The sequence below is a fragment of the Penicillium cataractarum genome (genome assembly GCF_028827025.1).
Source record: "Penicillium cataractarum strain IBT 29864 chromosome Unknown utg000005l, whole genome shotgun sequence".
Classification (NCBI taxonomy): domain Eukaryota; kingdom Fungi; phylum Ascomycota; class Eurotiomycetes; order Eurotiales; family Aspergillaceae; genus Penicillium; species Penicillium cataractarum.
This window is the reverse complement of record NW_026622741.1, coordinates 4,421,740-4,435,589: the sequence shown is the minus strand read 5'-3', so window position 1 is coordinate 4,435,589 and position 13,850 is coordinate 4,421,740. Positions and strand designations below refer to the sequence as shown.

At 48.9% G+C, this 13,850-nt stretch overlaps 5 protein-coding genes across 5 annotated transcripts; 3 read left to right on the top strand and 2 right to left on the bottom strand.

Annotated features, from left to right (window-relative positions):
* Positions 1-2: 2 nt before the first annotated feature.
* Positions 3-2,312, bottom strand: N7496_007290 (putative protein kinase; the record flags this gene model as incomplete). Its single annotated transcript, XM_056700219.1, has 1 exon — positions 3-2,312. The coding sequence occupies one exon, from the start codon at positions 2,310-2,312 to the stop codon at positions 3-5; it is 2,310 nt and encodes a 769-aa protein (XP_056555632.1).
* A 1,029-nt stretch (positions 2,313-3,341) lies between these two features.
* On the top strand, positions 3,342-6,785 carry N7496_007289 (DNA-directed DNA polymerase delta POL3; the record flags this gene model as incomplete). Its single annotated transcript, XM_056700218.1, has 3 exons — positions 3,342-3,734; positions 3,805-5,987; positions 6,047-6,785. The coding sequence occupies 3 exons, from the start codon at positions 3,342-3,344 to the stop codon at positions 6,783-6,785; spliced, it is 3,315 nt and encodes a 1,104-aa protein (XP_056555631.1).
* A 406-nt stretch (positions 6,786-7,191) lies between these two features.
* On the top strand, positions 7,192-8,279 carry N7496_007288 (uncharacterized protein; the record flags this gene model as incomplete). The annotated part of the gene is made up of 4 exons (XM_056700217.1): positions 7,192-7,275; positions 7,422-7,583; positions 7,648-7,654; positions 7,756-8,279. 4 exons carry the CDS (start codon positions 7,192-7,194, stop codon positions 8,277-8,279), a joined length of 777 nt encoding a protein of 258 aa, XP_056555630.1.
* A 1,257-nt stretch (positions 8,280-9,536) lies between these two features.
* Positions 9,537-10,456, top strand: N7496_007287 (uncharacterized protein; the record flags this gene model as incomplete). Its single annotated transcript, XM_056700216.1, has 3 exons — positions 9,537-9,758; positions 9,813-9,959; positions 10,016-10,456. 3 exons carry the CDS (start codon positions 9,537-9,539, stop codon positions 10,454-10,456), a joined length of 810 nt encoding a protein of 269 aa, XP_056555629.1.
* A 1,428-nt stretch (positions 10,457-11,884) lies between these two features.
* Positions 11,885-12,478, bottom strand: N7496_007286 (uncharacterized protein; the record flags this gene model as incomplete). The annotated part of the gene is made up of 1 exon (XM_056700215.1): positions 11,885-12,478. One exon carries the CDS (start codon positions 12,476-12,478, stop codon positions 11,885-11,887), a length of 594 nt encoding a protein of 197 aa, XP_056555628.1.
* Between the last annotated feature and the right edge of the window lie 1,372 nt (positions 12,479-13,850).

Genomic DNA, 13,850 nt, shown 5'->3' with positions numbered 1-13,850 from the left:
ACTTACAGGTGTTTGATACACTTGTAGATCGGGCGCAGGTGCTCCTTGACTTCGTGGAGGCTCCATCGCCGCTGCGATTGTGGATCCAACATTCCCCTGATACAATTCATGATGGTTTCAGCGATAGTAAGGCCTGTCGGAAGTTCCGTCTCACAATGGTCGATCTTGACCGCAAAGTCTGTCGGGAAAGTACTTGCTCGTCGGGTAAGATCATTCAACACCATCTGTCGTTCCATCTTTGTATTTAAGCGATAGAGAAGCTCAAACAATATCACACCTAAGGCATACACATCGAGCTTTTCATCAATCTTGTACTCATCAAAATAATCCGAGGGATCTGACGTGCTTGAATTTGCGGGTGGTCGGTAGAACTCGGTGCCAACAACTTGCTGTATCTTGGGGCCTTCATGATATGGTGTGATGGCGTTCTCTGCAGTAGACTCATCCAAGTGCGAAATATCTGCAACCAGGCCAAAATCACCAATGCGTGGACGGCAGAAATGCGTAGGCGAGGTAGGTTCAGAGTTGCAGGTGGCGCAGATATCCAACGTGGTGTTCTCTGGCGCACATAGGAAGATATTCGCTGGCTTGAGATCACGATGGACGATTCCTTTAGAGTGCAGATACTCAACACCCGAGATAATTTCCAGCATCAGTCTTAGTGACGGCATCAAATGGAAACAATGACGTCGTGAGGGGGTGCCATTACCGGCATTGGCTTTCTCGGCTGACTGTGGATTTAGATAAGAGCTGAGAGAAATCGGGTGAAGAGACATTTGGATGTGAAGAATGACAGCGGGTGCTTGTTGGCCAAAACGATTCTGTCGTTGAACTTGGAATCTCGACTGATCCTGGCTCAAACCGTCGGTGAAGATGTCATCCGTTTCGCCAAATGTTGAGGTCTGACCATAGGAACGATTGTGAAAGTTTCTAGGAATGGACTCGATATCGTCGTCATCTTCAAGTCCTGTTCCAGAGCTCTTTTTTGAACGTCGAGACGATGATGTTGCTTGGCTGTCCCAACGCGAGATGCGAGTGGAAAATCCATGTTCATCGGGCAAAGAACTACTAGCATGTGACTCTACTACTGAGCTCTCAGAATGCTCGAATACGATGCCCATGCTGGGTTCATTGGTTGATTCATGGCCTGGCATGTCAATATGTGGCGCTTCGTATCTGGTGTGCGCTTGTGGCTCGAAGTGTCCACGACCCGAGACATGCGCCTGCTCGACCCATGCACCATAGTATCGAACAATATTTGTGTGCTCAAGTCGAGCAAGTGTCCGAATCTCTTTCATGATGGTTTCCAGCTGGTTCTGGCCACCGTACTGTAGCTGATCGAGGCGCCTCTGGCTAAGAGGAATCTTCTTGACAGCGTAATCTTGTCCGTCAATATGATTGGTGACATGATACACCTCCCCGAAGGATCCACGGCCGAGAACTTTGAGTTCGGTGAACTCGACTGAGTAACGTGACATGTTGTTGTATGGAGGCATGGCGGGTCCGTTGAATAGAGGCATACTCACTGGTGAGCTTCCAAACAACGGCCTCGATGGCGCAGGCAGGCTAGGTGCGCCGATGGGGATACCTTCGAGAACGTTGAAATTGCTGGTCGTAGGCATCTCCTTACGGAAAGGCCCATCCTCGCCGGGTACCTTCCAGAAATGAGCATTGCTTTCTGTCACACTGACTCCCTGCTGAGCCCAAAAGTTTTTCGATACCAGAGCAAGCTCTTCACTGCCTTCAATCGGTGTTGGTGGCTGAGTCTCATTCAAATTCAGGTCTTCTAGAGCGGAGAGCCCAAGCAAGTCCAAGTTATCGCGGTAGGTCTGTCTTGTTCCGTCCAGCTCTTCCTTTTCAATGCCATCTGCTAGTACGCCGTGCGATGCGAGAAATTGGGATTTGTACTTGTACAGCTTCTTGCCGAGATATTGTGCCTCCGGACAATGTCGAGTGAACCCTTTGCTGGAGCCTTTCTGCGCATTGAGAATGTCTGCCGCTCGACTTTGACAGTAGAACTCCAGCAGGGCGGCTGTCATGAAATTTGCATGGCGCTCCACATTTGAGCCTAGGGCGTCTTGTGACAAGGCAGATATATCATCTCGAGAGATTGAGGAATCTATTTCACTGGTTGAGTCCAGGCTGCTTGACAAATTCACAGATGCCTTCCCTTTGCCTTTGCCAGTGCTTCGAGGCCCAGAGGTCCCACCGCCGTTGGGGTTGGGCGTTTGTTGCCCACTGTACTCTCCCTCATCCGAGTCTGAATCTGGGTCGGATGATGAAATTTCTGCTGCGGACCTGAACATTGACATTATGATGGTCGCGGAACCAGGAGGGCTGGGTATCAAGCAAGCAAGAGATGACTACGCCACGGAAGTTCAAACTTGGTCCATTGAGATCCAAGACTGGAAATTTCGATCGGGTGCGCTCGTAAAACTTGTTCGTTCAAAATAAAGGCAATTGCCAGGTATGTTGGCAACGCTCCTGGCGCGGCGTGGAGGATAATATAGATTTTGGTGGGGGTGGGCCAGAATGAGTCGGCACACAGACTGTGAGTAATGGTGTGAAGCGCAGTATTTGTATGGACAAGAAGTCAAATTCTCGAGCTATCGTCTCAAAATGACACGCTGGGATTTGTCCAACGCGGGCTAGACACAAGTATGCTCTGGGCCACAATCGCAATGATCGACTCAGGCTTCCATAGGATTCTAAATGTCTCTTGTAGGGCGCGTCATGCGGGCGGTGTACTGTAGAAGGCACAATTTTGGGAGGGACGATTCTAGGTCCACTTATTCATGGAATGGTATGAACTTGGGGATGATGATCAAAGGAAGCGTCCTTATAACAATCGAATTGTGTGCCAAGTGAAAGGCGAGCTGATACATTGGAAGGCTACAAAGAGGTTGAGTCATTCCAGTCATTTTCTGCCGGCGGACAGCCATGCGGGATAAAGCCGTACATGACATTTATTTCTCGTGGGCAGAAAAGATGACCTAACGAGTAAATAGCTGACACAACAGTGATCATGTGAGAATATAAAGAGAAGAGAAATGAATGTTATTAAACTTCTCACTTCTCAAACCCATCCAGACATTGTGCTATGGCTACGTGGCTAAGTTTTATTATTTGGCGGTATTAACTGTCGAGTTAGTTCTCTTATCTTATCGGCATGTGACTTGCCTGCTCACGCGTAAAGAGCGTCACGTCAAAGGCGCGACTGCGACACGACTTTCCGGACTCTCGGAGTGTTGCCCGCCCAACCCATCCTGCTCAACTCTTCTCACACCCGGTGGAATTCAGTTTCTCAACGTATACGGCAGCACCTCGAATGCATTAGCACCATGCCTGAAGCCGTCCCTCCCCATAAACGGGCTCTGACCGATACAACCACCAATCCACGCGGCAATGCCATCTCCCCCGCTGCGCTGAAGAAGCGCAAGCTCGATATTCAACCTTCCTCCCAGTTCAAAGCCCCTGCAAAGAATGCCCAGCGCAAAGGATTCGGTTCAACTCAACCCCAGAAGAGTCAGTTCGAGGAGGAGGTTCTTGAGAAACTGACCCAGGACATCGGAGATTTGAAAGGGAACAATGCGGAGAAGGACCAGCAATGGGAGCGACCCCCTTTGGGCGACTTCGATCCCACAAAGGAGAATATCTGTTTTCAGCAGATTGATGCTGAAGAAGGTCGATTTGGAGCCGACAAGATGGCTGTTCGCCTGTTTGGTGTCACCGAGGTAACTATTGCCATGCCTTGATCGTGATGCATCCATCCAATGATATGAGATTTGACATTTTTTTTCTCAGCTCGGTCAATCGGCTATGCTGCATGTGACGGGTTTTCAACACTATCTTTATATCGCAGCTCCGGTCGGATTCACACAGGAAGACTGCGATCCTTACCGAGCCTTCCTCGAGACCAAACTCGCGCAAATGGTCCCAGTCATCCAATCCGTGCAGGTCACCCTACGAGAGAATCTTTATGGATTCCAGGGAAATCAAAAGAGCTGGTATCTTAAGATCACCGTGACTGATCCAAAGTTCATCGCCAGGCTGCGAAGCGCGCTTGAAACAGGTAGTGGATCTATGAACTACAAAGGGTTGTGGAGCAATTCCGACTCGGGGATCCTGACATTCGACAACATTCAATACCTGTTGCGATTCATGATTGATACCGGCCTGCACGGCATGTCGTGGGTTGAAGCCAAAGCCGGAAAATACCGCCTTTTGCCGGACCACGAAAGGCAATCCAACTGCCAGATTGAGGCCATCATGGACTACCGCGACATGATTGCACACGCCCCTAACGGTGAATGGGCCAAGATGGCTCCACTTCGTGTTCTGTCTTTCGATATTGAGTGCGCTGGACGCCAAGGCATTTTCCCTGAACCTAACGTGGATCCGGTTATTCAAATCGCCAACGTCGTTACTCGGTACGGAGAGTCGAAACCTTTCATTCGAAACGTCTTCTGCCTCGACACTTGCAGTCTCATCGTCAACACCCAAATATTGGAATTCAAGAAAGAGGAACGGATGCTGATGGCATGGCGTGACTTTGTGGAAAAAGTCGACCCGGATGTTATCATCGGGTACAACATCGCCAACTTCGACTTTCCATACTTACTGGACCGTGCCAAACACCTGAAGTGCACTCAATTTCCCTACTGGACCAGAGTGAGGAACTGCAGGACCGAGGCCAAAGAGGCCAGTTTCTCGAGCAAGCAGATGGGCAACAGAGAGACAAAAGCGACCAATACCAACGGCAGAATTCAGCTCGATTTGCTTCAATTGGTACAACGAGACCACCAACTGCGAAGTTACACCCTGAATTCTGTGTCCTATGAATTCCTTGGAGAGCAAAAGGAAGATGTCCACCACACCATGATCACGGAACTGTTTAACGGCACGCCCGATTCTCGACGTCGATTAGCAGTTTACTGCTTGAAGGACGCCTACCTCCCACAGAGATTGATGGACAAATTGATGTGTTTGGTCAACTACACGGAAATGGCAAGAGTCACGGGTGTTCCCTTCAACTACCTTCTCTCCCGAGGTCAGCAAGTCAAGTTCATTAGTCAACTGTTCCGAAAGGCTCTGGAGCAGCAACTTGTCATTCCCAATTCCAAGTCGCAGGATGAACAAGATTACGAAGGTGCCACTGTCATTGAACCGAAACGTGGTTACTATGGCGTGCCCATCGCCACCCTTGATTTCGCATCACTGTATCCGTCGATTATTCAAGCACACAACCTGTGTTACACCACGTTACTCAACAAGAACAGTGTCGAAAAGCTTGGTCTCAAAAAGGATGAAGACTACATTGTGACGCCAAATGGGGACATGTTCTGCACTGCCAAAGTCCGCAAAGGTCTCTTGTCGCAGATTCTCGAGGAATTGCTGGGTGCGAGAAAGCGTGCAAAGAGAGAGTTGGCGAGTGAGACCGATCCATTCAAGAAAGCCGTCCTGAACGGTCGTCAGCTCGCTCTGAAAATTAGCGCAAACAGTGTTTACGGTCTGACTGGTGCCACGGTCGGCAAGCTGCCCTGTCTTCCAATCGCCAGTAGTACTACCAGTTATGGTCGTCAGATGATTGAGAAAACCAAGGCAGAAGTGGAAGCTCGCTATACCATTGCCAACGGTTACTCCCATGATGCCCAAGTCATCTATGGTGATACCGATTCAGTCATGGTCAAATTCGGCGTTACCGAGTTAGAAGACGCGATGAAACTCGGCGAGGAAGCCGCAGAATACGTTTCCTCCAAGTTCATTAAGCCAATTAAGCTTGAGTTCGAGAAGGTGTACTTCCCCTACCTGCTCATCAACAAGAAGCGTTACGCTGGTCTTTATTGGACCAACACGAAGAAGCATGACAAGATGGATACCAAGGGTATTGAAACTGTGCGACGTGATAACTGCCTCCTGGTGCAGAACGTCATCGAGACTGTTTTGAACAAGATTCTTATCGATCGAGACATTGATAGCGCGCAAGAGTAAGTCATTGACCCTATAGATTGACTCGAAGGTCAACCGACGCTAATCTGATTCATAGCTATGTGAAATCAACCATTTCAGATCTCCTTCAGAACAAGGTTGATATGTCCAAGCTAGTGATCACAAAAGCCTTGTCACAAAAAGAATATGCGGCTAAGCAGGCTCACGTCGAGCTTGCGAAGCGCATGGCGAAGCGTGATGCCGGATCCGCCCCCGCTTTGGGAGATCGTGTGGCCTACGTGATGATCAAGGGCGCGGCCAATTCAAAGGGCTATGAGCGTGCCGAGGACCCCATCTTCGTACTGGAGAACAATATTCCTATTGATACCAAGTATTACTTGGATAACCAGCTTGCCAATCCACTGGGCCGTATCTTCGAGCCCATCCTGGGTGAGAAGAAGGCCAACCAACTGTTGACTGGTGAACACACACGGTCCATCTCCGTTGCCGCTCCTAGCTTGGGTGGACTCATGAAGTTCACCAAGCGCACCCAGACCTGCATGGGTTGCAAGAAGCCGCTTTCCGGCAAGGAAGAAATGGCCGGTGCCGTGTGCGAGAACTGCCGCCCTCGTATCGGCGAGTTGTACACCAAGGCCCTGACCAAGGTTTCCGACCTCGAGGTTCGCTTCGGTCGTCTCTGGACTCAGTGTCAGCGATGCCAAGGCAGTCTTCACTGTGAGGTTATCTGCTCGTCGCGCGATTGCCCCATCTTCTACATGCGGATGAAGGCAAAGAAGGACGTAGAGGATTCTCAGAAGGAGCTGGCCCGATTTGACTTTGATGCTGGCGCCTGGTGATGCTACAAATGTATTTGATTCTGTATGATTTTTCCTTGGAGAGGAGCATCTGAAACTTTGTGGTGCAGGGCTGGTTTTGGGCGTTTTTCATTTAATGGCGTTGGGGAAATACCTTGTACACAGATTAATGCAGTGGAAGGACTTCCATTAGGCTGCTGGAAATGATAATTCATTGAGGTTGACAGTGATTGCTGCCTAATAATTCTAGGCTTTCTATCTGTAGGCTAGGGTATGATGTATCTCGAGGATCTCCTTGTGGCTGTCAGATCGCTCCTGCAGGGCGAAAGTCTTGGCGCGGAGCAGCTCCATCTTCTCCGCCGATCCCTGCGAGCTTCTTTCCTCTCAACTCTGTAACGACCCTTGCACCGACGGTTCTCTTGACCACTGGTCACATCTGAACACAGTCATGAATACACCTGAAGGCATGTTCAGACAGACTCAAGCCGCCTCTGGCTTCCAAGCGAATGGCGTCCCAATCCCGTGGGCAGAGGTATGTCGTCATCCCAATTTTTCCCCGGCCGGCTCAGACAAAGCAATGGAACAAGACGTGGACAAGACAACCGCGACTACCCTTTTTCTTTGCCTTTGTTCCGTCCTATTCATTCACATTTGCTTATAAATGGCCTGTTATAACAGATCTTTTCTCGGCACGAAGCCATACTTGCCTCGCATCTCGAGATGCTCGATTCTGTGAAGAGCCAAATAGCACCGGACGGTGAAGCGTTTCGGACAGTATCCTCCATGGTGACCAAGACGATGCAAGCGATAAATCAGTCCAAAGTGGCTCGCAAGCAAATGGTGTGTGAAGCTAGTCAAGACTTGGATTTGGGAAATATATGACTGACTGACTTGTCTGCTCTAGCTCAACCGTATGTTTTGCCCAGTTCCCTCGGACCCTGCAAATTTCACCATCGCTATTCCCTCCAACTGTGAATGTGCAGCATGAATAACGATATCGTGATCGCTATAGGGAACGCGTCTGGAAATCCATTCAATACTCCCCACTCCTCATCCTCTGCATCTAAGATAAACGAACGGCCTACCGCTACCCCACAATCGACGGAGACGGAGACTAGTTGTCGGAAGAAGAGATCGAGGATTGAGAAAGCGGGCATAGACATGCAAAATCAACTCCCGACTCCAGAAGAAGACCTCCGAGCTTCTAAACGTCGGCGCGATCTCATCGAGGAAGATGCAGGAAATGCGCACTATGCCTCATCCGGTTCACAGGAGACAGAAGACATATCTGCGGAAGTTCAGAGACGTCTCCGGATCAAAGAAGAGAAGCGGCGAATGCGACTGAAAACCAAGCCAGAAAAGCGCAAGCGCGAGAGCCTCGTATCGAATGACGGCGCTTCGCCCGCAGAAGCGAATCACAGGAAGAAGCGCGCCCGGCGGACTGGCAGCGATCTGAAGAGGAATGGAGAACCGATGGTTGACAAAGAAGCAGACGGGAAGACAAAACGATTCAAGAGAGCCCATAATGGGGGCTAATCTGCTGACCGCCGAGGGGCTGCCATTGTCGTCTGGAATTGTCCGGTCGAGTCAATCACTTGTTCTTCCTTGTCACGTACACCCTTGTTTCTATTGTTCCTGACAAAGCCGACTTTGTCTGTTATTTCCTGGAGGGTCTCAAATAAGAGGCCCGGCTGATAGGCTGCTCATTGTATTTCTAACCCTGGCTGGTCTTTGTCGAATGGCGGGTTGCTTCAGAGAGCAATTGTCTAGTCTATTCTTACTATCATTATTTCTTTCTTCTTCAGATGGAACAAAAACATGAAACCACCGGCAATTATTTTCACATAGACGTAGTGAAGTTATATAATGTCTTGCTCTCCCGGTGTATAGCACTGCTTCAGAACACACATTTCTGCCATCAATCATCCAGACACCTTAGCCATCTCCTAACACACCTCACTCGTCTCTGACTAGCTTGAGTGTCGGCCTCGTTGTTTCCTCCGCTGCCCGTTTCGGAATCCATCCATCCCGAAGAGGTCAGGTCAACTCCATCTGTGGACTAGTACTTCTTACAGTCCACGGCTCATTTAACAGCTCTTCTGAGGTCTAGAAGAGGCTGAAAAGCGGATCCAAGGACAAGGATATCCTCCGCCATTTCGGGTCCGGGGGAATCGAACCAGCCCTAATTCTTCGATCCCAACACTCTAGATCTACGGAACTACACGACAAAACAGGCACCGACTGGTATTCGTTCCAGGAGAACTACTTGCTGCTAAACCAAATTCGATCTCTGTTAATCCTGGATTTCCAAACAGGAATAGTAGCATCTCTGCAGATTCGACGCAAAACCACTCTCCTCTCCAGCTGTCCTTGCACTTTCCTCCTTTCTCTCCATCTCCCCTCCCTCTCCCTGAGATCAATCATCTTCTCTCCTCCAAACCTCTTGAACTACGTCTGTTCCATTCCGGCGTTCTACACAGAAGAGACCACCTCAGTTCTCTTCCTTGGAATATCATATCAAGTGAGCCCGGGTCACTAGGTCGAATCTAAGTGGTCGGACTTCGGGCTTCAACTACTGAAACTTGAGGGATTTCTGCGTGCAAAATCGTTCAAAAAATCGTTAAACAATCGTTCAAATCCTTTTTAAATCATATCCCAAAAACAGCAAAGCGGGTAAAGACCCTGAAGTGGAAATCCGGCTCTTGGGAGGAGACAATAGCACCACTCTTGTGTGATCTTTTCCGGGGTTAAGTCTGAGTCTATATCAAATTGCTCCCCGTTACCCAAGTCAACATGGCGATCCGACATCAAAACGGTCAGCCTTTCGGCGGAGGCAAAAACCGTCCTGCTTATTCTCAAAATGCCGGGTCTCTTCGACCATCCACAAACGGCTCAGGACAAAGGCACAATGGATGGAACGGAAATCAGAACTCCAATCCGCGGCATAAGAACCAAAACAACCGCATGAACAATTTCATCCCCCATCACAATGTCAACTTCGATGGTCGCTCACAAGTAAGTAATCCCTTCCGAGATTTGCCATTGAATGACACTGACAGATTTTACCAGAACCACCCTCAACACAACAACTTCTATCAAACCAATGCCCACCACCGTCACAATCAAAACCGGCGTTTCCAAAACCACCAAGGTGGTAACTTTACTCCTCCCCGCCATGCTCAAAATTTCCAAAATCACACCAGTAGCGAGAACCTAGTAAGTGTTTCAACCTCCTTATACCCATTGATACATAAACTAATCGATCTGAATAGGCTCCATACCACAATGGGTTCCAAGACCATCTGCGCGTGCAAAACCACTCTCACTTTATTCCCCGAGGTCCAAGAAACCCCAAATGGCAAAACCGTCAAAACCAGGCAAGAACCAAGAATCCAACCCTCGTCGAGCAAGCAGTTACTAATCTCTTCGTACAGACAAATCTCTACAACGCCGTCCACGACGTTGACATGGTTGATGCTTCAAATCTTGATACGGATATTGAAATGCCCGACGCCCCTCCACTTGAAAGTTACTATCCCGAAAATCAGATCAATGACCCAGTAAGTCACTTCAATCAAGCGGTCACCAACTATACTAATGCTGCCGGTCATCACCAGGCCCTTCTCATTGCTGAGGGTATTGCTGCTGCGAACGCTATGCTGTCTCGAATTGAATCTTTCATCCGCACTGGCACGATCAATCAGCCAGTATAAAGATTGCCAGATCTATGTGATTTTATATCGGGATTTTGTGTATATCAGAATTTCATGTCGGTCAGGTTTCATGTATATCGGGATCTCATGTTTCGCTTATTATTGAATATCTTGAGATCACCTCAGAATGAACAGTCACATATTCTCTTCCAATTTACTTCCCTTGTAATTTAATGTAAGAAGGGTCTAGGTTATAACTCGAATAAAATACTGCATAAAATTAGTACAAAACAAATAACTAATTCATTAAATTTTATTTTATCAATCCCCTAACACTCATATATTCTGGCAGAACTGCTAGTATATTTAAAAAGACTTCATGTGGTTATTTTGATTATTATACCGCGGGCAAGACTTATGGTGTCTGTTCTATCCATTGTTCTTTGGTCCTGAGCCGCTTATGGATGTTCGAAAAGACCCGGCTTTTTGAGTGTGGGCAGGACGGTGGCCATCCTTTCGGTGGAGGCAAAAACCGTCCTGCTTCTTATCAAAATGCCGGGTCTCTTCGACCACCCATGAACGGCTCAGGACAAAGGAACAATGGATGGAATGGGCAACACAAGTCAAACTCGCGATATAACAGCCAGAACAACCGCATGAATAACTTTATCCCCTACCATCATTAACTTCGGCAGTCCGTCACAAGTAAGTAACCCTTATCAAGATTTGAGATTGAACTATACTAATGAATCCTCATAGAACCAACCACAGGATATCAACCTCCGTCAAAACAATACTCACCACCGACGGAATCACAATAGTCGCTTCCAAACCCACCAAGGTAGTAACTTCACTGGTCCCCATCATATCCACTCCAAAACTACGCCAGTAGCGAGAATCTAGTAACTGGAAGTATTCTAACCCAATTATACCTATTAGTACAAGGACTAGTCAATCTTAATTATCAGACTAGGTTCCAAGACCATCTGCACCTCTTATTGATCGATTTAATTAAGGATTAAAGAAAGAAGAAATCAGTCAATAAGAAGTCTTAAAAGAGGTCTTAAAAGGAAAACATGTAGTAGCACTGCCGATCAAACCAAGAATCGTAGCTTTCAGCTGATAGATTGAATTGGAGGATTGTTTCTAGAAAAACAGGTCCTAAGTCTAGATCCGAGACTGCAATTAGTCATGGAATGTCTCATAAGTTTCAGAAGTATTATACATTCAATATACAGAATCTTGAGGCATTTTCAAGATTAATAGACCAGGAGGGGAGGATAACCATCGCGTGAATCTAAGTAAAGAACCGAACGCCCATTCCCAATGCTGAGTCGAAGAAGATATTGGTACAGCGAAACATGTCGACAGATCGAACATATGTGTAGCAACGTAGATGAAAGTTGCCGGAAACGAATAGTCGAAAGTGATGGAAGTAATAGCGCTCAAGCAGCGAGCAGTTGTGAGTGTTCCGGGCATACAGCGGCCCTACTCATCCTCATCCTCATCCACCTTCTTCCCCCAATTCCAAACCTCCCAAATATGCTCATAAATCAAATCTCCATACCCCTTCCCCTCCTCCAACGCCTCCTTCTCCTTCCTCAACCTCTTCTCCATCCACCCCTCCTCCTCCCCACCCATCCACACCCTCGACGCAATCCCCTTCTCCTGCGTCTGCCTTGCCTTCAACTTCTCCAATTCCTCCCCAATAGCACCAGCCTTGGCCTTAATCTCTGCCTCCGCCTCACGAATTTGCGCATCTCGCGCCACCCGTAGTCGAGCCTGGATCTCCTCTGCGCGCTCGCTCGGCAATTCCCGCATAATGCCCGGTGGGCGGGCTATGCGGGCCTCGATGCGCTCAACGATACTGCGACCCGTCCGCTCGCGGGTAATGTGGTTTGCGGAGACGGCGAATGCGCTTGCAAGGAGGACGGTGAGATGGTCGAATTTGCGGGGTGGAAGGGCGATTAGTACGGGCGAGGCGATTAGGAAGGTGATTGCGGCGTAGTTTTTGAAGCGTTCGTAGTCTGCTTCGCGGGGCGCGAGCGGGTTTGGTGGTTGTTGTGGGTTGGGGGTTGCCATTGTGATGAGTTTCACAGTATGTAAGTCTCTGTTGGGACTATACTGGATGAGGTTCAATTGTATCTTGAAGAGCGTTGATTCGGTCAATTTTGGATGCGCGCGTTTCGGCGAAAATTTACGGGAGACGCGGCGTGCCAAGTATGCAGGTCATGTGACTACATCTGTACAGTACTGGACTTCGTGGTCTGGCCCGAGTTCTTTGATTGGAAACACCCAAATCTTTCGAATAATCGGGATTTAATTCAGCCACGTTCAGGTTTCCTTTGTTTTCTTTTGGGAACGCCAAAGGACCCCCAGCACTGCCTCAGGGCTCGACTCCTTCCCATCAATTCCCCGCTGACGAAGCTCCTCCAGCCACAGTTCCGGAGCGGTCGGGTGTAGCCAGGACGACTGTACCATATACCCACTCTGATGGATGGAGTGCTGTACAAATTCTTGTATAACGGTACAACCTGCACAAGGATGTCGCCGAACCACGGCGGGGCTAAAAATATCCAGATGTGCGCGAATGACGAAGCTTGACGAAGCTTAGCGCTGCTGGGCTGAACATGCTGAATGGCCCAACGTCATTCCTTGTGGAGACGCAGTGGAGACACTGGCCTCGTCGATTCGAGATTGACCAGCCGCGGGCTAGGGGATCGGAAGGTTTCACTGCCTTTCCACTGCAATCAATGGCAATTCCCGCAGGCCGGTAAATTGGGACCCCTGGACTTCGATAGCTGGAGGGTACAAACCAGTTTCAGGGGCTTTGTGTCTCATACACATGACCGTATGGCCGGTGGATTTCCAAGCTATCTCTCGATCGGACCCTTTGCCATTTCCCCAGGTCATGCCCCAAACCTCCGTCTCCAGATCAGCCCCGTGCGTAATAGAATGCGAGTGGAGTGATCTCATCAATCCGACGATCATCGTGGGAACAACGTGGCGAGGCTTTAATCGTTCAGTGGATGTCATCCTGCGCCAGCCACTGATGTCCTGGCCCAGCCGGTCGAATTGGTTCGCATCCTATCGCACAAGGTACGTCGTACAGGGATGTATCAAGCCTTTTCCCTGCAATATTACGGTCAATATTACGACGCCAGGGCCTCCGACTTAACCGAAATCTCGTTGGGGGTGGATGAAGTAGATGAAGTGGATCCTGGATCTTGGTGCGCCATCCAGTCAGTATCAAAGGAGTGTAGGGAGTGCATCCTTCACACTAAGACCGATAGCACTAGTCGCAAAATATAGCCATGAGCCACAATACCCCCGTTTATTCCTTCGATTTCTGTACTGTAATTCTGCATGATACAGGATATCCCCATTGCCCCCAGTTGATCCATATAAAACCACCCCAAGCCCCCTCGTCATTTACTCCTGTCACCGATCTGCC